The sequence below is a fragment of the Trichosurus vulpecula genome, chromosome 6 (genome assembly GCF_011100635.1).
Source record: "Trichosurus vulpecula isolate mTriVul1 chromosome 6, mTriVul1.pri, whole genome shotgun sequence".
Lineage (NCBI taxonomy): Eukaryota > Metazoa > Chordata > Mammalia > Diprotodontia > Phalangeridae > Trichosurus > Trichosurus vulpecula.
Genome location: NC_050578.1, coordinates 64,132,244 through 64,160,043, shown reverse-complemented (window position 1 = coordinate 64,160,043; position 27,800 = coordinate 64,132,244). Strand labels below are relative to the sequence as shown.

Genomic DNA, 27,800 nt, shown 5'->3' with positions numbered 1-27,800 from the left:
GGCCATCTCTTTGATTTCCAATTCTTAGCCAGCACAAAAAGAGCTGCTATAAATATTTTTGCATGAATATGTCCTTTTCTCCTTTTTTGGATGTCTTTAGATATAGACCCAGAAGTGCTACTGATGGATTAAAGGGTATACACAGTTTTATAGGCCTTTGGGCATAGCTCCAAATTGCTCTCCAGAATGGTTGGATCAGTTTACAATACCACCAAGAGTGCATTGGTGCTCCTATTTTCCCACACCCCCTCTAACATTTATCATCTTACTTTTCTCTCATATTAGGCATTCTGATAGGTATAAGGTGGCACCTCAGAGTTATTTTAATTTGCATTTCTCTGATCAATAGTGATTCAGAGTATTTTTTCATATAACCATATATGGCTTTGATTTCTTTGAAGAAAACTGCATGTTTATGTCCTTTGACCATTTATCAATTGGGAAATGACTTGTATTTTTATAAATTTGCTCCTTTTCTTGTTTTTTTTTCAGTTGCATGCCCAATTCATTGATCTGATAAATTTTCCTTTAAGTACTGTTTTGGCTGCATCCCATAAATTTTGGTATGTCATCTCATTGTTGTCATTTTCTTTAATGAAATTATTGATTATTTCTATGATTTGTTCTTTGACCCACTTGTTTTAGGATTAGATGGTTTAATTTCCAATTAATTTTTAATCTCTCTTACAATTTTCTGTTACTGAATGTATTTTTTATTGCACTTTGATCTGAAAATGATGCATTTACTACTTCTGCTTTTTTGCATTTGGTTGTGAGGTTTTTATGTCCTAATACATGGTCAGTTTTTGTGTAGGTACCATGTACTGCTGAGAAAAAGGTATATTCCTTTCTAATTCCATTCAATTTTTTTCCAGAGATCTATCATATCTAATTTTTCCAGAATTTTATTCATCTCCTTAATTTCTTTCTTGTTCATTTTTTGGTTAGATTTATCTAGTTCTGAGAAGGGAAAGTTGAAGTCCCCTACTAGCATAGTTTTATTATCTCTTTCCTCCTGTAACTTGTTCAACTTTTTCAAAAATTTAGATGCTATGCCATTTGGTGCATATATGTTTAGTATCGATATGACTTCATTGTCTCTGGTGTGTGTTTTTATCTTTAGAGCTCAAGTGGCAATCAAAGGAGACCTTACTTAGCACAGGACTGGAATCTCTACACATCCCACCCCCAAAACCATTGGAGAGTTTTTCTCTCCAGCTGCTGGGCATCTTTTCATAACTACCCTTCTAAGAACAGAATCACTATGAATGCAGGTTCTATATTATAAATCTACCTTGTGGGCATGAGACAAGGTTAAACTAAGATTCTATGATCTGTAAGATTCTGCATCTTAAAATCAAAGGTTCTTCTATATCTGGGATTCTGTGATCTAGTCCAACCCATTCTCTTTACACATGAGAAAAACTAAGTCCCCTTAAAATTAAACACAAATCCTATATGAAGGAAATTTGCCCTAAAAGGTCCATAATCTTGGTATTTTAATCAGCCAAGTGAAAAAATTGTATTTTCTTTGGGGTTATATTAAGAAATCTCTCTATCTCAAGTACTTGCTTCAGTTTCATCATGTCCTCTTTTTTCGAAGGTAATCAGGGTTAAATGACTTGTCCAAGGTCACATAGCTAGTTAAGTGGCCAAATTTGAACTCAGGTCTTCCTTACTTCAGGGCCAGTGCTCTATCCATGGTGCCATCTAGCTACCCCATCATGCACTTTAAATAGTGCTTTCTAATTATTCATTTTGATTTGGAGACAATGTTAACTTAAAGGGGAAAGTTTCTGGCTAAGTAAACCTCTCCAGCCTAGCCTCATCTGACTCTGTTTACTCCAGTATTACCCTCTGTTCACTCTAGTCTTATCTATTTGGTGTTCTTTTAAATTCCTAACAGAATTGTGGAAATCTTCACAGAGCCTTAATGAATTATAGGTGCCAAACAAAGAACACTTTTACGAATACTTTCCTCCTTTTTGCAGATAAAGCTGATAATAAATCACTGATTAGTTATGTGGAAATATTATACTATTTTATATCATTTTTAATTTCAAGTAGACCCAGAGCCTGATTTAATGAGTAACTGGATGAAGATCCAGGACCTGGGCTTCTTCGTTCTCTCTAAAAGTTTGCTCAGGCAATACCCTTACCTCTGTCAACCAGACCAGATCATTAAGGACATTACCCTAACCCCAAGAGAGATTACCTTGCTTAATATTCTACAGGTATATACTATGTTATGGAATGTAATGAGACACAGAGACGCTGGGCTGTAGTTTCAACTGACTTTTGTCAACATCCTTTACAACTCTATTCCATTAAGGAAAATCCTCTTCTTGTATCATGGTTAAACATACATGGGGGTCATAAAAATGAGGTCATACAGGCTTGCTAGCTCTGCTAAAATAACGTATATAAGTTTTCTCATTGCTTTGTTCAGGCAGCCAGAGTTTATGCTCTGACTCCTTGTACGTACAAGTAAGCTAGCTCCGCTATGCTTTAAGGGAAAATAATAAACAACATGGATTTTTCTATCACCTAGCTCTGTTGTTTCCTTCAGCCAAATTTTCAGGTTTAACAGTTAACACCAAATTCACAGATGCTGCAGACACTCCAGCATAAAGCTTGCCTGGCACTTTTATTTTTCTCATATCTCCACATCACTGACTGCACCCTTGGACTTAGAATCCAAAGGTCTTGCTCTAGGCTTTGGAAGCATTATTGCAACACGGAACTTGAGTTTTAAAAGGCAAATGACGAAAACCTGCAGGGAATGCATGGGAAGGTCTGGACAAAGGTAAGGTGAACAAGACGTGTGGAGCAACTAGTAGGACACCAACATCTTCACTTGCGCACATCAGGACTCTTATTTTTTTCTCTGCTGCAAATGTGTGTGGTTGCCAACATGAAAGTATTTTGGTCCTGCCTGTCTCCATAAAAAGAATCTATTGTCCTCGGTTTTTTTGTGTTCTTCTTCATGTTGGTTTGCCTTTTCCTGGCTTTACAACGAATTTCTACTTTTTGGGCCTCAGGGTTTTCTGTCCCAGCTTTCTTATTCTGGGGGTTGTGAGTCTAGAATTATAGCCTTCAGTTTCCTGAGGTGTGGGGGAGGGGTCTGGCTCCCTGGCATCTCACTCCCTGTGGGTGCTCTCCAGCACTTGCTTTTCAGCAATGGTCTCAGCTGTTTGTTGTTTGAGCTGATGTCTGGCACTTCCCCTGGGGGAGCAAGGTTACGTCTGGGCTCCTGGCGTTGACCCCGGCCGACTCTGCCCATCTGGGACTGATGAACTTCTACTATTTGACCACTGAAGCCCCACTACTTTCTGCTCAGTCCCAGCGTTCTTTTTTTTTTTTTCCCCCCGAGGAATTCTCTGGGTGGGGAGGGGAGGGATTAGAGCTGTTTACATTACGCCTCCCGGAAGTTCAAGAAGCCGAGTTTCAAACGTTTGGGCTTCAAGCCTCTCGGTGTTTCATGGCCAGTGGCGTTGCACTGCCTCTCGTCGCTTCCACAGACTGCCGTACTGTGTTGGGAGGCCTGGGGATCTCTGCCGGTTTCGGGCGCCCAGCTTTCTCCCAGCCCGTCTCCCACGTGGATTTCCCGGCCAGCCGCCTCCGCCTTGGTCTGGAGCAGCTCCTCTCCGAGCACTCTCCGAGCCTACATGTTCGTGCCTCCGGCTTTTCAGACTCTCCCGGCTCGGAAATTTGCCCCACGCAGACTGCTCTCGGTTTCTGACTCTCTCAAATCTGCTCCAATTCACTTTTTTATAGGAATCTGACAGACCTTGTGAGAGAGCTCCAGTAAGACGCTGCCTTCATGCAGCCATCTTGGCTCCGCCCCCCCCCCCAACATGAAAGTAGAAATGAGATTACTAATAGTATCATGCCAATGCTTGAAGTCAGAAAAGTTAACCAGGTGGATGTTAAGGATTGACTGTATGTGGTTTTCTAAGTCAATATGCAAGGCCTGTTGGCATTCTTATGTTTGATATAGTGGCTCTAGTTTCTATTTGAATTTGAGACCACTGACTTAGACCATCTATTTGTCTCAGGCATGCATTTTTGTATATTTGCATATTTGCATTGTGACATCTATACAGAGTCAGAAAGATCTGCTTCGGGTTCTACATCAGGCTATTGGACTAGCGGCAAGCCACTCAAGCTCTAGGTGCTTCGAGGTAATAGTCTAAGACTCTGTTACCTATATTGGTGGAGGGAGTTTCCACACTGGGAGTTCCCACTGCTGATGAAATCGTACGTCTTTGAAACTGCTTTCTTATCCTGCCTCCAAGTTCTCTTAATTAGAGTTTTCTTTGTTGATTATTTCCTATTTATCCTGCCTATAGCTTGTTTGCACATATTCCTCTGCTTGTTGTTTTTCCCATCATATTGTAAACCCCTTCAGGGTGGGGACTATCTTTGGCTTTTCTTTGTATCCCCAGCACTTAGCACCAAGCCCAGATATGTTGTTGTTGGTTAGTCATGTTTTCTGTCCTGTCCAATTCTTCTTGACTCTTCTTGGGGGGTTTTCTTGGCAAAGATACTGGAGCGGTTTGCCATTTCCTTCTCTAGCTCATTTTACAGATGAGGAAACTGAGGCAAACAGGGTGAAGTGACTTATCCAGGGTGAAGCCAGATTTGAACTCAGCTCTTCCTAACTCCCGGGCTAGCATTCTATCCACCTAGCCACCCAAACGTGGCACACGGTAATATGCTTATTGACTTACTGCACAAGATTGGATTACCTCCATTGAGAAGCCTGGCAAATGTCCTTTCATGCCATTAGATCTAACTTCCAGTAGCTCACCCTATCACTTTTTTCAAAGTAGAGACCACAAAACACTGAATATGGCTTCCTACCTGCCTGCTGAGGTCAACCAACTTTACGACTCTTTTTTATTTTAAGCTCCCTAAGGATAAAGACTGTGTTTTATTTGTCTCTTTACTTATTAATTACTCATTACTTAATTATTTATTACTTAATTGCATGTTCTACAATCAGTGGACCCTCCACAAGTACTGTTTCCTCACTGATAGAGTTAAAAAAATATCTTTAGGCCTAGTTTAAGGGGTCCACCCACTTAATAATGGAACTATTTAACTGAATAAGTAACAAAATTGCAGATTATTGTCCTGGTAACAGAAATCATTGCAACATAAAACTTTTATTGGAGAATGAAAGTCTTGCTTTAGTTTTAAGTTAATATTTTTAAAGAATTAAAAACAAACAACCGTTTACTTGATTTAGCAAATCACGGCTTGATTGAGCAAGAGCTTAGCTCTGCTGGCAACTCATCAATTTGAACTTGGCAGGATACTATGGTTACATAACATGGGGCATACATTACATGGATGGCTATCCGTGCAGTAGGACTTCAAAATGGAAGACAAGAAAATACAGTGTCTTGCACCAAATGAGGCGTTGGCCTCAAAGTCAAGAAGCCTAGGGGTTCAAATCTCACCTCAAAAACATGTGGTATCTGTGTGACTCTGGAAAAGTCACTTAACTTTTCTGTTTCCCAAGCAGGTCTCTAGCGCTAGAAATTTCAGGGCAGGTATAGATCTGCATGGGCAGAAGGAGCTTATCAATTGATGCTCCCTTTGGAAGTGAAGTCATAAGTCTGATAAAAAATGGAATCAAAATTCAAATATTGCATGAAAAATTATAATTACAATTATAATGAAGGAATCCATAGGCTATGGTAGAAAGAGTATAAATACAGGAGTGAAAAAATTTGGCTGTGTGACCTTAAATGGGTTCCTTAATCTCTCTTGGCCTCAGATTTCTTCACCTGTAAAAATAAGCTGGAGGAGGAAATGGCAGACCAGTCCAGTATCTCTACCAAGGAAACCTCAAATGGGGTCACAAAGAGTGGGACAGGACTGAAACAACCCAACAACAGCAACAACAAGGTGAGCTGGCTCCAGAATACCCCTGGATATACTCTCTGATGACTACCACTCTCATTTCATTTGGTTAAATTTGCTTCCAGTGCCAAGACTCCCAGTAACTGCTCAGAAAACAATATAGAAACTGAACTCTGAACAAATTCCAAATAAATAATATTCTGAATAAATAAATAATACAAATAAAATTTATATTAAAAATATAGAAAATATAAAAAAATATATAAAATAAAATAAAAAACAGGACAGCTTGGCGATGAATTTGATAATCAGTACATTTGAATTCATTAATTCAATAGATACTTGTTATGTGAGGATACTTAAGTTACCTTTCCATGAATTCTGTGACTATGGTGAACTCTCATTTCTCTATATGCTGAGGATTCCTGTATCTCTATCTCTGTTGTCCAACCACTCAAGGTCTGCCCCTGGTACTCTAGCTGCATCCTGGACATTTTGATTTAGATATCCTAATGCCATCTAAGCATGGGACAAAAATCAATACAACGCAACAATAACAACAGCATCTTGTCTTGAGAAGGATCATATGGGGATATGATCTCTCCTCCAATTTGAGAATTGACCGAGGATGTCAACATGTGAGATAGTTTTCACTGTAGGCCTAGAGTAGAAAAGGGGGAAATAAAAATTGCTCTCACTGTCTGATGCCTTTAAAAAAATCTGTCCAAAAAAATAAGAGGTTTTAAAATTTCAGGGTGTAGTCTGAACAGTTTTGGCATTATGTAGCTACAAAGATTAAAAAGGATGTTTTGTCATTTGACTTAAATATTATTTGGTTATACTTTCAGTTAGGGCAGCTAGGTGGCACCATAGTGAGTAGAGTCAGAAAGACTCATCTTCCTGAGTTCAAATCTGGTCTCTGACACTTACTAGCTTGTGAGCCTGGGCAAGTCACTTAAGCCTGTGTGCCTCAGTTTCCTCATCTGTAAAATGAGCTGGAAAAGGAAATGTCAAACCATTCCAGTATCTTTGCCAAGAATACTTCAAATGGGGTCAAGAAGAGTTGGACATGACTGAAAAATTACTGAACAGAATGATGTTAGTTAAGGATGTGATTTGTATCATTTAGCTATATCAGAAGTAAGGATATTATGTGAGCAATATAATAACTATATGACTATGATGTGGTTTAAGGGGTTCTGGGACCCCCTCAAGGACTGAAGTACAGGAGAGGGTCATCTGGAATGAATTCACATTCTCAAGCATTCTTTAAGTCAATTTGGCAAAGGTTTGTTGTAATGCCAATATGGTGGGCAGAGCTCCTTAAGGAACTTGCACCTTAACAGGGATGATGCTAAAGCTTATACAGGAAAAATAGTGGATTATCTGGCCGACATACTACTTAGGTGATAACTTGCAATCTCAGTCACAGGCATCATTCACTACTGGAAACCAGGGGAAGAGGTTCCTGAGGGGTGTATTTTTGGTCTGTTATGTCTGTAGCAAAATAGCTTTGAGAGTTGATGTCTATAGTTTGACCTCTGGATTGTATATAACTGTGAGAATCAATATGTGATAATTCTGTGGTTACATGATAGTCCTGTTTTTACAAGAGAATTTCTACAGAGGTCAGCTTATTCCCATAACAAAGAGAGATAGTTTGCCTCACTGGGGCCCACTCATGAGTAACTATAGAGAAAGATAATTTGTTTTACTGGGGCCCACTCATGAGTAATGGCTAGGCATAGTGTCCTTGAGCTGGGGAGAAAACTGTCAGGGTTAATTTTTTAAGGCTAGGGAGAAATGTGATCTTGGAATTGGGGTCCAAGCACCCCATCAACTAGAGCAGAAATTCTTAACCTTTTTTGCATGTCATAGACTTTCTCATCTGTTCTGGTAAAGCTCCTGGACTCCATCTCAGAATCATATTTTTAAATACATAGCATAAAATAGAAGAACAAAGGAAATCAATGATATTGCAAGTCAGTTACCAAAATGTAAATTCAGAAGTTTACTGATGCTAGAGGTTAAGAACACTTGGTAGAACGTTATAGTTTATAAAGCTTTCCCAGACATTAAATGTAATTCTCACAACAACCACACAAAGCAAAAAGAAATTTCACTTATCTCATTTAATAGGTGAGGAAACTGAAGTTGAGAAAAGTTGAATGACTCGACCCCTATTATTCAATTTGGTACTAGAAATGTTGGCTTTAACAATGACAGAAGAAAAAGAAATTGAAGGAATTAGAATAGGCAGAGAAGAAACTAAGTTATCACTCTTTGCAGACGATATGATGATTTACTTAGAGAATCCCAGACAATCAAGTAAAAAACTACTTGAAATAATAAATAGTTTTACAAAGTTGCAAGATATAAAATAAATCCACATAAATCCTCAGCATTCCTATCTATTAGTAACAAAGCCCAACAGGAAGAGATAGAAAGAGAAATTCCATTTAAAGTTACTGTAGACACTATAAAATATTTGGGAGTCTACCTGCCAAGACAAAGCCAGGACCTATAGGAACACAATTACAGAACACTTTTCACATAAATAAAGTCAGATCTAAATAAATGGAAAAACATCACTTGCTCATGGTTAGGCTGAGCTAATATAATAAAAATCACAATTTTACCTAAATTAATTTACTTATTCAGTGCCACACCAATCAAACTACCAAAAATTATTTTATAGAGGTAGAAAAAACAATAACAAAATTCGTCTGGAAGAACAAAAGGTCCAGAATATCAAGGGAACTAATGAAAAGAAATGCTAGGGAAGGTGACCTAACCATACCAAATCATAAATTGTATTATAAAGCAACAATCATAAAAACCACTTGGTATTGGCTAAGAAACAGAGTACTGGATCACTGGAATAGGTTAGGTACACAAGACATGGTGGTCAATGACTATAGTAATCTACTGTTTGATAAACCCAAAGAATCCAGCTTCTGGGTTAAGAACTCACTATTTCACAAAAAAATCCTGGGAAAATTGGAAAATGGCATCGCAAAAACTGGGGATAGACCAGTATCTTACACTGTATACCAAAATAAAGTCAAAATGGGTTTACAATTTAAATATAAAGGCTGATGCTATAAGCAAACTGGGAGAGCAAGGAATAGTTTACCTGTCAGATTTATGGAGAAGGAAAGAGTTCATGACCCAACAAGAGATAGAGAGCATTACACAATGCAAAATGGATAATTTTGAATACGTTGAATTGAAAAGTCTTTGTACAGACAAAGCCAATGCAACAAAGATTAGGAGGGAAGCAGAAAATTGCGAAAGAATTTTTACAACCAGTGTCTCTGATAAAGGCCTCATCTCTAAAATATACAGGGAACTGAGTCAGATTTATAGGAATGCAAGCCATTCCCCAATTGATAAATGGTCAAAGGATATGAACAGGCAGTTTTCAGAGGAAGAAATTAAAGACATCTATGGTCATATGAAAAAAATGATCTAAATCACTATTGATTAGAGAAATGCAAATCAAAACAACTCTCAGGACCACATGTCTTCTGTCAGATTGGCTAACATGACAAAACAGGAAAATGATAAATGCTGGAGAAGATGTGAGAAAATAGGAACACTCTTACGTTGTTGGGGGAGTTGTGAACTGATCTAGCCATTCTGGGGAGGAATTTGGAACTATGCCCAAAGGGCTATAAAAATGTGCATACCCTTTGACCCAGCAATACCACTTCTCAAGAGATCACACAAGTAGAAAATGGACCCATATGTACAAAAATATAGCAGCTCTTTTTGTGGTGGCAAACAATTGGAAATCAAGGGGATGCCCATCAATTGGGGAACGGCTAAACTAGTTGTGGTATAGGAATGTAATGGAATACTATTCTGTTATATGAAATGAGGAGCAGACAGACTTCATAATAACCTGGAAAGACTTATGTGATCTGATGCTGATTGAGGGGAACAGCTCTAGGAGAATATTGTACATGATTACAGACACGGTATCTGTAAGGAATAACTTTGATATTCTTGGCTCCTCTCATCAATGCAAGGTTCAAAGACAGCTCCAAAAGACTCATGATGGAAAAAGCTATGCACATCCAGAGAAAGAATTATGGAGTCTGAATACAGATGGAGGAAAAGTATTTGCTCCCTTTTTTTCCCTTCTTTTTTGGTTTTGCTTCTTCTTTTTCATGATTCATTCCATTGGTTATAATTCTTTACAACTTGACTATTGTGTAATTAAGTTTTAATGTGAAGGTATATGTAGAACCTATGTCAGATTATATGCCATCTTGGGGGAGAGGGGGAAGGAGAGGTATGGGGAGAAAATTTGGAACTCAAAAAACTTGTGGAATTGAGTGCTGTAAACTAAAAATTAAAAAAAATACAAAAATAGTTGAATGCCTTACCTAAGGTCATACCACTAGTAAGCAGACTCAGTTCAATGTTTTTTTCTGAATTGATTTTTTGTGTCCTTTCACCCATCCCATGCTGGTAATTGAATGAATTCACAATAATGTTAGTGCCTTACAGTCAGTATTGTATTTTATAAAGATTCTTTTTAACCCAACTGAATCCCTAATTAGCAAAATACTGTATCTGGCAGTTGGTTGATTGCTTGTTGTCCTTCATTCTCGAAGAGGACCAAAATGACATCAGCATGCTTGAGTCAAGATTGTCCAAATATGTCCAACTGTGGCTGATCAGGCCAATACAAGCCTGGAATGCTCTACCACAGGCTGGGCACAAATCGTCCACGTGAACATTTGGGGTGGATACTCTAAACTTGTATATCCTGTGTTTCTTTTGAGCTATTTCAATTCTGCTTTGCTCATAGAGCATAGCTCCTTCTCTGATGTGGAACACCATGCTGAGCCATGCTGTGCCAATGCCTCCTATGTTACACAATCAATTCCAAAGTTCTTGAGAGAGACCTTGAGAGTGTCCTTGTATCACTTCTTCTGACCACCATGTGAACACTTGCCTTGTGTGAATTCTCAGTAAGACACAAAGAAGGGAGGAAATGTTGGCTTTGTGGGAAAAATCCTTTGGACATGGAGGCTGCCAGCTGGTAGACCAGTCCTCCCTTGGAGTCAGCTCCAGGCTCAGCTCCTTTAAGATGTTTCAGATTTGTACAGTGTCTTCCATTCCTCCACTTCTGGACCCACAGTTTCACTGAAAGTTACAGATTTACTCCACCTTTCTCCAAATGTCTCTCCTGCCAATGGTTCTGGGCTTCTAAGAGGCAGGTATTTCTCCAGAGGTAATAATTTTGCAATGTTAAGTTTGCAAATGCATGGAAAAAGGCAGCCTACTCTGATAGAATGCTTCTTGTACTGGATTTTCACAGGCTTGCTTACATTAGTCAGTTGGTCATGGGTTATGGGTACCTGAGTACATCACAGGAATGTGTTCTTGCTATTTTCCCAGGTGATTAAATGCAAAGCTGCTGTGTTGTGGGGCCCAAAACAGCCCCTTTCCATTGAGGATATAGAAGTTGCTCCACCAAAAGCCTTTGAAGTTCGAATTAAGGTACTGAAATTCTTAACATGAGCTTTTTCCCCTTAAGAGATCTGAAATTTCTTTCACATACATAACTCCCCAAAAGAAAACTCCTATCTACCGAGGCAGATTGGTACTTCCTTTGCAATATTTTTGCAACTTTTTTTTAATTCCAAAGACTTAAAGCAAAACTTAAAATCAGTTTACTAAAAGAGATAATTGATTAGGCAGAGACAACATTGCCTGGTGACATTAATAAGTTTAGTGACTTGCCCAGGCTTACACAGGCAGTATGTGTCAAAGATGGGATCCTCAAAAATAAGATAAGGCCTGTTGCCAGGGCTAGTAAGAGGCAAGGCTCCTCTTCAGGGCAACTATCTCTTGTAACCCCACCCTAACAGATAGGATAGCCGTAGCTGTTTCAGCAGCAAGGAAGGTCACAAACCGTGTAGGGGTTGCAATACAAACAGGGTCAGAGTGAGATCAAGGACCTACAGACAAAATGGTGCTACTTTAGTTTTCTTGTCTACCCACAAAGCCACTGGAATCTGTGGGGGTCAGGAGTTGGGAAGGGGTAACATGAGCAGATCGCATTTTATTAAAATCACTTTAGTGGCTGAATGGAGAATGAATTGGGACTGGGGAGAGAATTGAAGCAACATACCCTCCAGGAGCTATTGTAGTAATCAAGGTGTGAGGTAATGAGGACCTGCAAGAGAGTGGTGACAGCGTCAGAGGAGAAAAGGGGATGTATTGGAAAGATGATGCAAAGATGGAACCGAAACAACTTGGATGCGTGGGATGAAAGATAGTAAGAAATCCTAGATTCTTAGGCTGTGAGCCTGAGGAATGGGAGGATGGTATTGCCCTCTACAGGAATGGGGGAGGAGGAAAGTTTATATTTATTTATATCTTTTGTTTCTACATCACCTTCATATCCCCCTTGTCCCTTAAGAGAGTCTTGTTACAAAGATTTTTTTAAATAGAGGATAAAAAAAATTCAGCAAAACCGAATGATATCATAAAAAAAATGACATATGCAATATTACACACCCATGGGTAGGTGCCATGATTCTGCAAAGGAGTTGGAGGGCACTCTCTTTTCATGTTTTTAATTTGGGGTGTAGGCTTATTATTTGTAATTTTATAACACTATTTTTTTTATTCTTCTGAGGCAGCTGTTCTCTTAACCGTGATCTCCAGTTGTCTTTTCTGGTTCCCATCTTCCATGACCTCTCTTCCATTGACCACTTTTCATTCTAGAGTCTCTTCCCTCCTGGTTTTTCCTGATTCCTGGTTTCTCCTGGTTTTCCTCTTATCTCTCTCTTCTCAGTCTCCCTTGCAGGTTCACCTATTCCTCTCTCTCTATGTGGGAATGTACTTCAGGGGTCTATTCTAAGCCATCTTTTCTTCTTTTGCTTCCTGTCTTTCTCTTTGACCTCATCAGCTCCCATGTGCTCACTTACCATATCTATTCCAAGGATTGGAAAATCCATGTATCGCACTTGCCTTTATCTCTCTTCTGAGCTCCAATGGTACACCTGCAACCATCTGCTGGAGCTCTCCTCCTCTGAATGCATCATCACCATCTCTAATTCAAGATGGCCAAACTACAACTCATTATCTCTTCTCTCCTTTCCTCTACCAAGTTCCATCCTTTCCAAAGCCCCTGTTTCTAGCAAAGGTCAATATCATCCTTCCAGTCACTGAGGTTTACAGATTCAAAGACATCTTCAACTACTTACTTTCCCTTATCCCCCATGAATATATCTTAATCTTACCTCATCAACTTCTTTCACAATTGTTCTCTGCTCTCTATTAACATGCCCCACATCCTTGTTCAGGCCTTCTTGCTTTGTCAGTTGCTATAGTCTCATTATGGGTCCCTGGTCCAGACTAACCTCTAAAAGGCTGCTCATTGTACATTCCTAAAGCCTTAGTCTCATCAAGTCACAGTCCTTGACAAGAAGATTCTGCCTGTTGAATAAAATACAACATTCTTCCGCTTGACATTTAAATCCCTTCACAATCAGGCTCCAATCAATCAATCTAAACTGCTTTCACATCTTTCGCTTTAATGTATGCTATGTTCCAGTCAAACTAGTCCACTTGCTGCTCTCTTACCCAATGTTACATCTCCCACCTCCATGTGTTTGCACAGGCCCTATACCTGCAATGCCCTCCTTTCTTACCTCCTCCTCTTGGAATCTTTGAGCTCCCTTTAAGCCTCGACTCAAGTAATACCTTTCCAGATCACCCCTCCTTTATCATCGGTCCTCTTCCCAGTACCCCAAATCAATTCATATTTATTTAGTACATATTTTGTATTTACTAATTTGTATTGACTAATTTCCACATTTTTATCCCTCAGTGGAGTGTAAGCTCCTTGAGGAAGGAATTGTTTTGTTTTGTTTTAAAATCCCTGGCACTTAGAATTGTATCTTCCATATAGCAAGGAAATTAATAAGGCCTTTTTGAATTGAAATGGGATTTATTTTTTAAAATGATATGCACTTATAATTAGATATATTTAGATATGATCATAAATATAATAAAACAAATTTAGATGATATTCCTGAATTTGTTATCTCTGTTTTTAATGACTAATGTCCTATTTTCCTAGTCCCTGTCCAGGCTACCTTTTATGGTATATCTTCAAAAAAAATCTAAGCCCTAGCCCTGTATATTATCACTAGTGTGTGACTTACATTTCAATTTGACTTTTTCATGTTACCTTTTCATGTTTTCATGTTAAACAGTCAAAGATTTTGCAGATCTCCAATCTTTTGGCAAAAACAGCTCCTCAGACTGGGATTATTAATACTAGTCGAGCCTTTGGAGAAAGCCCCCTTCTGGGCTGATATTACCCTCTGGGTCATCCTAGGGTAAAGGTGCTTTGTTATCTCTAAAAAGAAAAAAAATCGAGATAGTCTTGTCAGGGATCTTTGTTGACATGATCACACCTCGTTTGGTTCCCCGGCTTGAACACTCTGTATTCCGTATTTGACAAGCAGCTTTCATACTGGGCAATATTCCCATATAATATAAACTTCCTTAGGACAGGCATATACCCAGCACAATGTAAGCACTGATCTATTTATAAAAAGGAATCATCTTTAAATACAAATTGCATTTCACTCAAGAATTATTTAAATGCTTAAAACAGATACCCCATTACCTTGAAAGTTCAGGGAGCTTTCTCTTTCTATACAGATTTTGGCTGCAGGAATCTGCCGAACAGATGACCATGTAATCACCGGAGCCTTGTCTACCAATTTTCCAGTAATTTTAGGACATGAAGCAACTGGGATTGTAGAGAGTATTGGAGAAGGGGTAACTACAGTGAAACCAGGTGAGGCAAGGGTTTTTAACTTCTGGTATATGAATTTTTTTAAATATTGATAACTATATTTCAAAATAATTGATTATTTTAAAAAATCCTATACATATTTTATTTCAAGCACTTAAATATATATATATATATACATATGTGTAGATATACACATTTACATACATACATGTATATATAATACATATATTTTTTCCTGAGAAGGGGTCCATGAACTTTACCAGACTTCCAAAAGCATCCAAGACAGAAAAAAAGATTGAGAACCCTCTGTGGTATGGGGATATTGAGCCAGGACAAGTCTTAAGTGAAGGAGATGGGAATTGATCACCCTAATCCTTGTCACAAGGATTTTACTCATAAAAAATTAATTTCATCGATGCCTTTTTTCTACATTATAGTCATTTTTGGATACACCCCAATGATAATAGAAAAACAGTTTACCCAATAGAACTGTCAAGGTGAGAACATCTGACAATGAAATCTGCCCCCACTATATTTCATTCTTTATTCGCCAGGACTAATGTTATTTTTTTGTCAGTACTGACAGTTTGGCTTCCTTTGACCATCATTTTCACTTACATTATCCTAGTTGGACTTTTTATTCTTCTGGTTCTGGGTTGCTGGGTTTTTTTTTCCACTCTGTTTCTGCTCACACAAATGTAGTGTTGACCTCTGAGGTATTCCCCAAAGTTTGGCTGATACTTCAGGTTCTAGAGTATCCCTTTGGGTCTGTACTCTGAACACTATAGCTCATTAGACCCCATCAGAGGCCTTCCCATTAAGAATTGGCCTATAGACACAAGTAGTATTCCCCTCCATCCCATAAACCTTGGGTATACTCTCCCACAAATACTCACAGTGTCCATGCTAAGAGTGGGTTTATATTTAGATAATAATGGCAGTGAGGAATACAGCTAGGTTATAATCTGGCAAAGTCAATTTTTAACTCCTAGCCCTTCATAGAGTCCTCATGCATTCAAGTTCAGCATTTTTGTTGGGTAGATTATTAAGCTGGTTGTTTCTAGGCAATATTTGGCATCATAATCTTTTCTCTTTCAGGAGATAAAGTTATCCCACTCTCCATCCCACAGTGTAGAAAGTGCTCTTCCTGCATAAATCCCAATGGCAATTTCTGCTTGGCGATGAAGTAAGTGTCATGTTTACTGAAATTTCATTTTAATTGTCCCTATGCTAATGAACATCAGAGTTGAAAGCATTTACTGCTGCTTTTGTTGTTGAATAGTGTTGCAGATGATGGAGTATTGTCTGATAGCACCGGCAGATTTACCTGCAAAGGGAAACCAGTCTACAGGTTCGCAAGAAACAGCACCTTCACTGAGTATACGGTGACCTCAGAACTTTTGGTAGCTAAAATTGATGCTGCTGCTCCTCCTGAGAAGGTGTGTTTGATTGGCTGTGGATTCGCCACTGGCTATGGGGCTGCAATCAACACTGCCAAGGTAAGATTTTTCAATGGCTTATTTTGGGGGGAAATATTCCTTTTTCAGTATATTAAAGATTTGTGAAGTTAAAAAAATTCCAGAACATTGTACTCTGTTCAGGTGCTATCTGGATCATATCAAACACATAGATGAACAATGAAATAACCAGTTAATCACCCACAATACTTTGTTTCCATAAATATATAATAGCCTGAGACTAAAACATTCAGACAATCTGAAATTCTTGTTTTTCATCCAGATATTTTTGGCATTATGGAGACACAGGCACAATTCTTAATATGTTATCAAACAATCAAGCAATATTTATTATTCAAATACTATGTGCCAGTCACTGTGCTAAGCATGGGTGATACAAAAAGAGGCAAAAAGATCTTACAATTTAATGTTATATCTGTGTTCTGGAAAAATTCCTATTTATCACAAAAGAAATGCATTCATTGAATGCATGAGTGAACGAATGAATGAGAAGTAATTTGGTAAGCATTTACTATGCGCAAAGCATGGGAGAAGCAAATAGAAAAGATAATCCTTACTCTTCTGAAGCTCACATTCTAACTGAGGAAGATAATGCCTCTGAATTTTCTGCTAGAAATCAGAAATATGGCGTAGAAAATAAAAAGAAAATGCAATGAAATTTTATTTGTTTTGGCCCAATTGGGTCAAATTGGATTTGGTGTGGATTAAGACACAAGGTACATAATTTTTATTAAATAAGAAATTCCTCTCCCAAATCTTATTAAAACACTTCTTCTTGATGTGGAGGTGGCTATGGTTTCTGAAGGGCTATGTCACCAGAGCCCAAGCTCTAACAGGTTTTGCCATAGTGGTAATAGTTCTAGGATGTCACTGGCCAGAAAAAAAAGCTTTTCCTTTTTAGGAATCAGCATAGTTAAATACAAAAAAGCTTCAACATCAATATGTTGACCATTTGGTGATGAATAATTATTTTCATGGTAAGCCTTAAAACAACATAAAATATAAAATAGTATTTCCCCTCGTGCGATGCCTTCTGATTTGCAGTAACAGTGGAAGATTGATGAATAGTAAGGTAGAAAGGGCTAAGAATTACACTGTTTTTAGCCCCTCTGTCAACTACAATTTAGCTATTAGTGTGACATCTTTGTACAATGACCAATAAATGGATATTCTAGTGGACTTGCTGTATCATAATAATCCAGACATTCTCAATGTCAGGAAAATACAGAGGGAAAAAGAAAAAAACAAAATTTCAGAAGAAATAAAAAATGGAAGGATGAGTATCAGATTTTCCTTGGAGAGACAAATGAAGGAGCTGGTGCAGTTGGTTCTATAGTGGACACAAGACAAGGATAGCCAGAAAGACGACTTACCGGTATTCTAAGTATATTTTGTGTCTGCCCATGCACCTCAGCAGATACTCATAGTCTAACATAAAGAACAAAAGTAAGAAACATGCAGCAGGTATCACATTAAGGAGGAAGAGTACCTGTCAGAGCACTGCGAAATGGGATTGTGTCAACTTCAAAGCAAAGAGTGAAGTAGCAGCAACGGCGAACATTTATGTAACACTTACAATCTGCCGAGTACTACCACTGAGGTGGAAAGACTGACCCTGTCTTTTCAAAGACACCAAAGGCACCATGGCCCCCATACCCTGGTAGGATAAAGCAGTTGAGGCCTGACCAACATCTGCTGTAGTAGTTCAGGTTCAAGATTGGAATGAAATGAGACAATTACAGAACATAAATGAGATAACCCTATAACATCTGACAGTAATAACAGGAAGATAATTTAACCATAAGGCTATTTGGCATTGCTTGACCTATCAATCAGAAACCAAAGGAGGAGATGGTATATTCTCATGCCCTAGCTATTTTACGTATATTGTTGTTGTTCGGCCATTTCAGTTGTGAAAACCCCATTTGAGGTTTTCTTGGCAAAGATACTGGAGTGGTTTGTCATTTCTTTCTCCAGTTCATTTTATAGATGAGGCAACTGAGGCTAACAGGGTTAAGTGACTTGCCTAGGGTCACACAATTATGAAGTGTCTGAGGTTAGATTTGAACTCAAACCTTTTTGACTCCAAGACTGGTGCTCTATCTAGTGCACCACTTTGCTATGTACTGTGTCTATTATAGGATACCAAGAATTTTTGTCAATTGCCGAGGCTTAATGTCCTGAGTTAATTAAAGCTTATTTGGGGGGGGGTGGAGTGGAGGGATGACAGGCATTGGGTTTTAATGGCTTGCCCAGGGTCACACAGCTATTAAGTGTCAAGTGTCTGAGGTCGAATTTGAACTCAGGTCCTCCTGACTCCAGAGCTGGTCCTCTATCCACTGTGCGACCTACCTACTTCTATTAATTAAGTGTTGAAGAAGGTTTCAGTATCTTTTAAGGAAAGACTAGAGTAGTCTGCATTGGATAGGACTTTCTCCTACCAGTGAAACTATATTCTTTTTTTGTGGATTTTTAATTTTTTTAGTTTTTTTTTTATTTTTAGTTTACAACACATGGTTCTACATAATTTTGAGTTCCAGATTTTCTCCCCTCCCTCCCCCCTCCCTCCCCAAGACAGCACGGAATCTCATATAACTTCGCATTGAATTAATTTATACAGTAGTCAAGTTGTGGAGAAGAATTATGACCAATGGAATGCATCATGAGAAAGAAGAAACAGAACCAAAAAAAAAACCCCAAAACAAAAACAAAAGAGAAGAGAAAAAGGCGAGCATGAAGTGTGCTTCAATCTGCATTCAAACTTCATAGTTCTTTCTCTGGATGTAGATAGCATTCTCCGTCGTGAGTCCTTTGAGAGTTGTTCTTGCACCTTGTGTTGCTGAGAAGAGCGAAGTCTGTCAGGGTTGGTCCTCACGGAATCCATATATCTGTGGTTGTGTACAATGTTCTCCTGGCTCTGCTCCACTCACTCAGCATTATGTCGTGTAGGTTGTTCCAGGTTGTTATGAAGTCCGTATCATCCCCATTTCTTATGGCACAATAGTATTCCATTACCTTCATATACCACAGCTTGTTCAGCCATTTTCCAATTGATGGCCATCCCTTTGATTTCCAATTCTTGGCTACCACAAAAAGAGCCGCTATAAATATTTTTGTACATATGGGTCCTTTTCCCGCTTGATTTCTTTGGGATACAACCCTAGAAGTGGTATTGCTGGGTCAAAGGGTATGAAACCATATTCTTTAAAAAATATTCTGCAGGGGCAGCTAGGTGGTGCAGTGAGTAGAGCATCGGCCCCAGAGTCAGGAGGACCTGAGTTCAAATCTGGACTCAGACATTTGACCCACTTCCTAGCTGTGTGACCTTGGGCAAGTCACTTAACCCCAATTGCCCTGCCTTCCCCCCTCAAAAAAGAAACCAATAAAAATATATTAAAAATATTCTGCAATTGTTATTTTTTGTTAATTCAAACAGGACATCCTCATTTCTCCCCATACATCCAAAGAAATGAGATTCTAAAGCCTTTCATAAGCTAGCCCCATCTTACTTTCCAAGTCTTCTTATACCTTACTCCCCAACATATACTCTTTGATCCAGTGATACTGACTTCCTGGCTATTCCTTAAACAAGACACTTTATCTTTCAGCTCTGGGCATTCTATCTAGTTGTCCCACCACCCCATACCTGGAATACTCTTCCTTCTCCTCTCTGACTACTGACCTCCTTGGCTTTCTTTATGTTCCATTTAAAATCCCACCTTCTATAGGAAGCTTTCTCCAATCCTTCTTCATTCCAGTGTCTTCTCTCTGTTAATTATGTCCCGTTTATCCTGTATTTAGCTTGCTTTGTATATATTTGTGGGAAGTCAAGGCAAATCTGAACAGCACATTAAAAAGCAGAGATATCACCTTGCCAACAAAGATCCTCATAGTCAAAGCTATAGTTTTCCTAGTAGCAATGTGAGAGTTGGACTGTAAGGAAAGCTGACTGATGCAGAACTCTGGAGAAGACTTTTGAGAGTCCCTTGGACAGCAAGGAGATCAAATCATTCAATACTTATAGAAATTGATTCAAACTATTCATTGGAAGGTCAAATACCAAAGCTGAAGCTTTGGCCACATAATGAGAAGATGGGACTCAATGGAAAAGACCCCAAATTGGGAAAGATGGAAGGAAAAAGGAAAAGGAGATGGTAGAGGGATGAGATGGGTAGATAGCATCATGGAAGCAGTGAACTTGAACTTAGACAGACTGGGAGACAGTGGAGGATAGAAGAACCTAGTGTGCTATATGGTTCATGGGATTACAAAGAGTCAGACATGACTGAACAAATGAACAATGGCAACTTGTTTTCTCCCCTATTAGACTGCAACCTCCTTAAGGAGAGGAACTGTCATTTTACCTCTTTTTGTATCCCCAGCACTTAGCGTGGTGCCTGGCACATAGTAGGCACTTAATAAATATTGGTTGATTGATATTAAGGACATGGAACATTGATGTCAGTGATAGTAGAAAGTATGTAATCAGTTGAACTGGGGTTTTGACTTGGTTGGTGTTTGGAAAGGAAATACAAAAGAATTGTTTTTTGTGGGTTTCTCAGGTAGCGCATCTCCTATGACCAGACAATGCCAGGTGGCAATAACTCCCTAGAGGTAATTTGGGTTCAAAACCTCCTATGAAATATTCTAAATAATATAATGCTTCATTTTTTTTAAAAAAAATCTCATTCTTTGCATTTCCTGGACCTATTCTCAAAAATGATGGTCCCACGTGTATACTAGTTATTTATTTCAGAACCATCTTTATGGTTGATTAAATGTTAATGGTCATTTACTTCTGAATTCTATAGCAACCAGCTTTAAAATCACCTTAGTACAATTCAATAAATAACCTATTCAGTGCCTAAAATTAACAAAATTCCCTTGCTTTTCATTGTCCTAAACTGTCTCACCGGTGCTTTCCATGTAGTAGATGCTTAATTAATGTTTGTTGTATTTGGATTTTGTACAGTTGTGTGTAATAAGTGGTATAAAAAGATATTAACTAGAAAACTTGATTGGAAAAGAAAGTGAGCTGGTTATAATGTGGTGGTGAGGGGAGTAGCAGACAGCTAAAATGATGTTCTGGTACCCACTGAATATAAACAGACCTAGAAGAAGGCCTCCAGTGCATTGCATAGATTCCCCCAAGAGCCTCTATAAGAAGACATGGGCAAGAATCCCACAGAATGATCAGTTATGGATGGGTTGTGTTCTGCACCATGGGAGTACCAAAATTATCAATTCATTGAAATATCATGATTAGCAGGGATCAATAAATCAGTCAACAAGCCTCTGTTAAGGGCCTACTCTGTGCCAGGCCTGAGATAGGCCCTGGGGATAGAAAGAGAAGAAATGAAAACTCTCTCCTCTGAAAGAGTTTACCTTCTATTAGGGAAAATATCTCATGCACATGTAAGTAGATATAATTATATACAAAGTAAAGATAAGGCCTTTTTTGGTAGGACCGCTCTGGCATGGGGGGTGGGTAGGTGGGGCACTGAAATTCAAGGGAAAGCTGATAAAGCTCTAAGTAAGGTTACTTGTGACAGCAAAATGTTAACAAATTCTCCCTTAACAAGAACCTATATGTGTTTCCTTTAATGAGACACTTTATGAGGTAGTAGACAGAAGAGTGTTGTCGCTGATCTTGGAACTGAGTTTTGAAATCCTTTCATCCTATCAATCACATTAGCACATTGATCAGAGTGCTGCTGGGCAGGGAGTCAGGAAGACCTGAGTTTAAATTCTGCCTCAGACACTTTGTTAACCATGTTACCTTGGGAAAGTCACTTATCTGCCTTAGTTTCTTTTTCAGTAAAATGCGTATCATAGCATTACCTTACTCCTAGTGTTGTTGTCATGATCAACGTGACATAATATTCATAAAGTGCCTTGAAAACCTTAATGCATTATATAAATAATAGCTATGACTATTATATCACTTTACCAGTGGTGGCAATGAGCTAATTCTGTTCTAGATTTCAAGTTTCCCAAGAGTCCAGACTTACTACAATCTCAATTTTATAGAATCAATCATTAATTAATAAGGTCCTGGATTTTTTTCATCACCATAGGTCACCCCTGGATCTGTTTGTGCTGTCTTTGGGCTGGGAGGAGTTGGCCTCTCCATTATTATGGGCTGTAAAGCATCTGGTGCCTCCCGGATCATTGGAATTGATACCAACCCATGCAAATTTGAGAGGGCCAAGTCTGTAGGAGCCACTGAGTGCATCAACCCTAAGGATCATGCAAAGCCCATCAGTGAAGTACTGAAAGAAATAACTGGCGATTCTGTGGAATTCACTTTTGAGGCCATCGGACACCCTGAAACCATAGTGAGTAATCAGTAGGGAGGAAGGAGAATTTGAGAGCCAGGACCAAATGTTCTACCTCAGTTCAAATCTGAGCAATAGTTTAATTCATTAAGAGAGTCCTTTGAACCCAGATATGATCCAGGCAAAAGCTGTGTTTGAAGAAATAATTTTCAATTAAGCAGGAAGAGTTTAGTAAGCACCTACTCTGTGTAGGCACTGGGCTGGGTTCTTGAAATCAAAATCCCAAAGTGAGACAGTACCCACCCTTGAGGAGTTTATATTCTTTTTTAAAAATTGTATTTTATTTTTCCCAGTTAAATATCAAGAAACTTTTTAGCATTCGTTTGTACAAAATTCTGAGTTCCAAATTTTTCTCCCCCACTCCTGAAAATGGTAGGCAGTTTGATATAATTTATGCGTAATTTATACATTTTCCATATTAGTCATAGTTGTGGAAGAAGAAACAGATCAAAAGGAAAAAACACAAGAAAGAATAAAGTAAGTGGAAAAAAGAGAAGGGAAAGAGAAAAGGAAAGGGAAGGGGAAGGGGAAAGGAAAGGGAGAGGGAAGGAAAAGGGAAGGGGAAGGAGAAGGGAAAGGGGAAGGAAAAGGGAAAGGAAGGGAAAGGAGTTTGCTTGGCACATAGTAAGCATTGAATAGATGCTTTTTGATTCATTAATTTAGGCAAATGTGCATATTGGTAGCAGTAGACCAAGGCAAAGATCCATTCCTTCCTGATAGATACTGTAAATATATTGTCACTTTCATTTGAACATCAGATTGATGCCCTGGCTTCCTGCCATGAGAGCCATGGGACCAGTGTGGTCGTAGGAGTTCCTCCATTATCTAAAATGATCGCCTATGATCCCATGCTGCTGTTCACTGGACGCACCTGGAAAGGATGTTGCTTTGGAGGTACGTGGCTGAGAAATGAGGGGTTTTCATACAGACAGTTAGATAGGGAAAGACTTTATTAAACACTTACTGTATACTAGGCATTCTTTTGGGAATAGATACAAGAAGGATCATGTACATTAGAATAATGGAAGATAAGAACATACAAAAGGAAGCTGGATGAGGTGGGGGTTCAGGGGACAAGGTGAAATGGTCCAGAGGGTTATAAGGGGAACCAGAAGATAAGTGAGTATGATTGGCCTGGCTTCTTCTTAGTGCTTCTAGGCAGGAAAGTAGCAATCAGAGGAGGAGCCAGAGTGATGGAGACATCTGAAGGGGGATGAGAAGGCTGTCGGCACATGGGTGAAAAAGGCTGGACATTCTGATCTAATGTTTGCCAAGTGAGAGAAAATATCTCATGATATTTTAGAAATATGGCACTGACAAAAGGATGATTCTTTGAGTGGAATTTAAAGAACAAACCACAGGAGGAGTTTGAAGAGAATATCAAGGAGCAAAAAACCAAATACCCAAGTCTTATAGTGACTTTTATCTCAATACCAGCACCTCTCATGTTTTCAAATAGTTCGCTCTGAATTAGAGTTCGTAGAAATAATTTTCCTAGAATGCATTTCTGTAGCTAAATGTTCCTTTTTGTTGATAGTTTTTATATTAACTTCATTTTCAAATATATACCTCCACTCTATAATAATAATATTAATAATAACTAACATTTACATGGTATTTACTATACGCCCGGAAAGTGCTTTAAATTTAACAAAGAATAAGAAAGAAGCAGGGTAGAGGAAGTGGGGAGGTAGTTCAACAAAACGAAGCCATCAACCAAATCTAACAGTATATGGAATGTTCCACATCCACAGCACCCCCGCCTCCAAATCTCCAAATCCTACCCCCACAGTGAAGGGCTAGGGAGTGTGTTTTCTCACTTCTTCTTGGAGATGAAGCTTAGGTATTTTAATTACACAGCATTCAGCATGTGTGTGTGTGTGTGTGTGTTCTTTCCATATGTATTGTCCTTGTATATCATTTTCTTGATTTTACTTACTTTCCATTAGTTTATATGTCAACATAATTCTCTATAGTCTCTATAATGAGGATTTTTTTACAGTACAATAATATTCAATTATATTCATGTGTGTAGCTGTACCATGACTTGCTTTATCACTATGTGCAATATCTATAGGACCCTGCACACACATTTCCTAGATGGCTGAACAGCACTTTCAATTCCAAAATTAGAGTAAATAATTAATTACAGAAGGCTGTGGATTCATACCATGGCAGAGGAGTAAACCTCATAATCATTTTTCTTATTTATATTGTTTTTAGGTGTTTAAAATTTTTTAAAAAGAAATTTACATGCTAATTTTATTATACGTTTAAAAGGAATAGCAAGTTGTGCCTAATAGATTTGCAGTTTCATGTGCAATCAATTTTATCATACTGTGTTATGGAAATAAATTGTTTTATTCCATAAATTAAAAATAAAATAGATTTTAAAAAGAAAAGTTTAAACATTTTCTTTGCAAAAATTCTTTAAGACATTTAGCAAAAGTATCATCCCCATTTCAGACAGAAAACTAAAGCTCAGAGAGATTAAATGATTCACCCACAATCATATAGCTTGTAAATATTGAGTTTTGTGCTCAAAACCAGGTCTCCTATCTCCCAGGCCAGCATCATTTATGCTGTATGGTGTTGTCCTCTATAGATCAGTACAGGCTGAGTTTTAGTCTGTTGCAGCTGCTGGTGGAGGGGGTAGCTGAGCGCACATCACCTGGATTGGGCAACAGAGTGAAGTCTGAATGCAGACAAGGCTTAGAATTTGATTTTGAACAGCCTTTTGCAATCTAGGGGAACTAGAGGTCACATACAAGCTATCCCAAAGATCAAGGGAGCATAATTTGCAAATCATATCATATATTAACCAAAATCACATCCTGATAATATGTACTAAATCAAGGAAAGACATCTAGGTTTTGCTGTCATGGCATTTTGGTCCTATCATGTGTAAGTCTCAGACATCTGCAGTAAGACCAACAGAATACAAAATGTTGCTGATAACTTGGAGATGACATGGATATGTTAACTTTAAAGTTTTACTGACAACTTTGAGATGATTTGGATATGTTACTAAACTAATTCCAATTAGTTGAAATAATTGGCATTGATAAGAATTGGTCTGTCCTCCCTCCAAAACACTATAGAAATGAGACCACAAACTCCTGCCCCCTGAGCTCTCTTCCATCTCCATCTGGGTCCATACAGCTGGGTGCTCCCAATTCTAATCCATGGCTATGTGAGTGATCCTTGGTGCCTCTTCCCCTCCCCATCCTCAGCCCCACCCTATTTGCCTTCCTCTACCAGCCTATCCCTGTCCCCATGCCATCTGCCTTTGTACCTCCTTTTGCCACTCATCTCTGTATTCTGTGATGCCCTCTCTGCATTACTAAAGTATGATTGCAGCCTCACTTTCTGCTGCTGTCATGGTCCTTCCCAGCAAGTACCCAAAGAACCAAATGTGCCTGCCCCATTTTATAATTTCATAAATTAATTAGAAATTTATATAGCAATTGTTGTTGCCTTTCTTTATGCAAAATTCTCCCCTCTACTCATGTTTGGCACATAGTAAGTACTTAATAAATGTTTGTGGACTGACTTTTAATTTTATACATAGTGAAATACTGGTCTTAAATTTTTAAGGTTGGAAAACCAAAGATGACATCCCCAAACTAGTGTCCGATTTCATGGCAAAGAAATTTGATTTCGACCAGTTAATAACCCATGTTTTACCTTTTAATAAAATCCATGAAGCATTTGATCTGCTCAACAAAGGAGAGAGGTATGTAACTTTCATATGAAAAATTCAACTTCTGTAATGTAATATTTGGACACATTATCTTGGATATAAGATTTTTTGTCTCGCTCTGGTTCCCACAAAATAAAATTCACTATAGGATTAATATTTCATGTCCCAGATGAACATAATGTTTCCCTTGGTATTTTATACTTATTTTCATTCATTGGGTAGTCCTGTTTCCCCCATAAAACTGAAGTCCACTTTGGTGATGTCACCTGGGTTCTTTGTATACAAAGAGTTCTGCCACTTACCAATCATGTGACCTTGGGCAGCTACATCTCTTCCTTCTTCTGTAAGGTGATGAGACTGGACTTCTAAGATCTCGAAGCCATGGTTTTATGAAATAACATCTTTTATGTATACTAATCCTGGAAGTTCTTGGCATTGTACCCTGAAGTTCCTAGGAAGATGAAGGCAGAGTATGGATAGAAATAGTAAATGACTCAGGTCTTAAACCAAAACTGTCTCATTGATCCCTGTACATATAATAAGAGAAACTTTCTATAACAGATGTAATCCATGATGCCTCTCAGACACCAAAAATGCATGAAGGGAGAAGGGGTGCTATGACAGGACAGACTCTCTTCAATTACTGTCTATATGTATACTGGATAGAAAGGCATTTATAACAGTTTTAAGAAAGATCTGCTGCTAAATTACTCATGATTGGAATAGATGGAAACAAGCTATTAACAGACACTTATGTTTTCTACTTCAGCATTCGAACGGTCCTGATATTTTGAGCTTCTCCATAACTGGACATATCCATGGATGCATGCTAGGCTCTTTCTCTGAGATTTCCTTTTCATATAATTATGACAGAGCTTCTGTGATTGTCTCCTGTGGGTCATGCTCAAAAGAGAAACAAAGTACATTGGACCACACTTTCCAAAATAATAAATTTTAAGTTGTCACTGCCATAATTCAATTTACCTGTGGTAGTAGAAGGTGTTAACGTTGTTATTGCTGTTGTTTTAATGTTTATAAAGTGGGTTACACTGGACTAAAACATCCCATAAATGTTTTAAGTTTTTATTAGTTTTGACTGAAGTGGAATTTTAAAGTAGAATCCCAATATCTTTGTGTCAAAAGTATTAAGAAGATTCTAATCATCTGCTTCCAGAGAGCTAGGCTAGGCAGTGTAGGGCTTAAGATGATGCTACCATAATATCTCAGAAGCAGATAGTATCTTTTTATGAAGTACTGATAATGAAGCTTTTCAAGTTATGTTTACTCCACAAAAAGCATATGCTTGCCTTTTTTCTTTCCCCCTTTTATGTTTCAGAGGAGATGGATACTTTTTGATACAGCTTTTATGAATTAAATAAAATCTGTTAAATAAAATAGTCTGTCATCATATGGTGTAGCTTGTTTTATTCCACTTTGAAGTATATATGTATATTTTAAATTAAGAAAAATGCATACACTTCAATTGAATTCAACAAGAATTTATCTATTGTAGTCTCTGTACCAGACACAATGCTAGTTACTTGGGTTACAAAATCAAAAATGAAATAATTCCTGGGCTTAAAGAGCTGACATTGATATAAATTGCATAT

At 38.3% G+C, this 27,800-nt stretch overlaps 1 protein-coding gene across 1 annotated transcript; it reads left to right on the top strand.

The window, feature by feature from the left end:
- The first annotated feature begins 2,721 nt into the window (after positions 1-2,721).
- Positions 2,722-27,600, top strand: LOC118853486 (all-trans-retinol dehydrogenase [NAD(+)] ADH7-like). Its single transcript, XM_036763592.1, has 9 exons — positions 2,722-2,806; positions 11,290-11,391; positions 14,575-14,713; positions 15,770-15,857; positions 15,954-16,170; positions 22,227-22,487; positions 23,246-23,381; positions 26,085-26,223; positions 26,960-27,600. The coding sequence occupies exons 1-9, from the start codon at positions 2,783-2,785 to the stop codon at positions 26,982-26,984; spliced, it is 1,131 nt and encodes a 376-aa protein (XP_036619487.1). The 5' UTR covers positions 2,722-2,782; the 3' UTR covers positions 26,985-27,600.
- Positions 27,601-27,800: the final 200 nt, after the last annotated feature.

What these genes read in the sequence shown, in the direction of transcription:
- LOC118853486 (XM_036763592.1), top strand. Translation starts at nt 2,783, where the DNA reads ATGCATGGGAAGGTCTGGACAAAG. An exon ending in GGTAACTACAGTGAAACCAG is followed by an intron (nt 14,714 to 15,769) that starts GTGAGGCAAGGG and finishes TTTCTCTTTCAG; the next exon opens with GAGATAAAGTTATCCCACTC. An exon ending in GAAAGGATGTTGCTTTGGAG is followed by an intron (nt 23,382 to 26,084) that starts GTACGTGGCTGA and finishes TAAATTTTTAAG; the next exon opens with GTTGGAAAACCAAAGATGAC.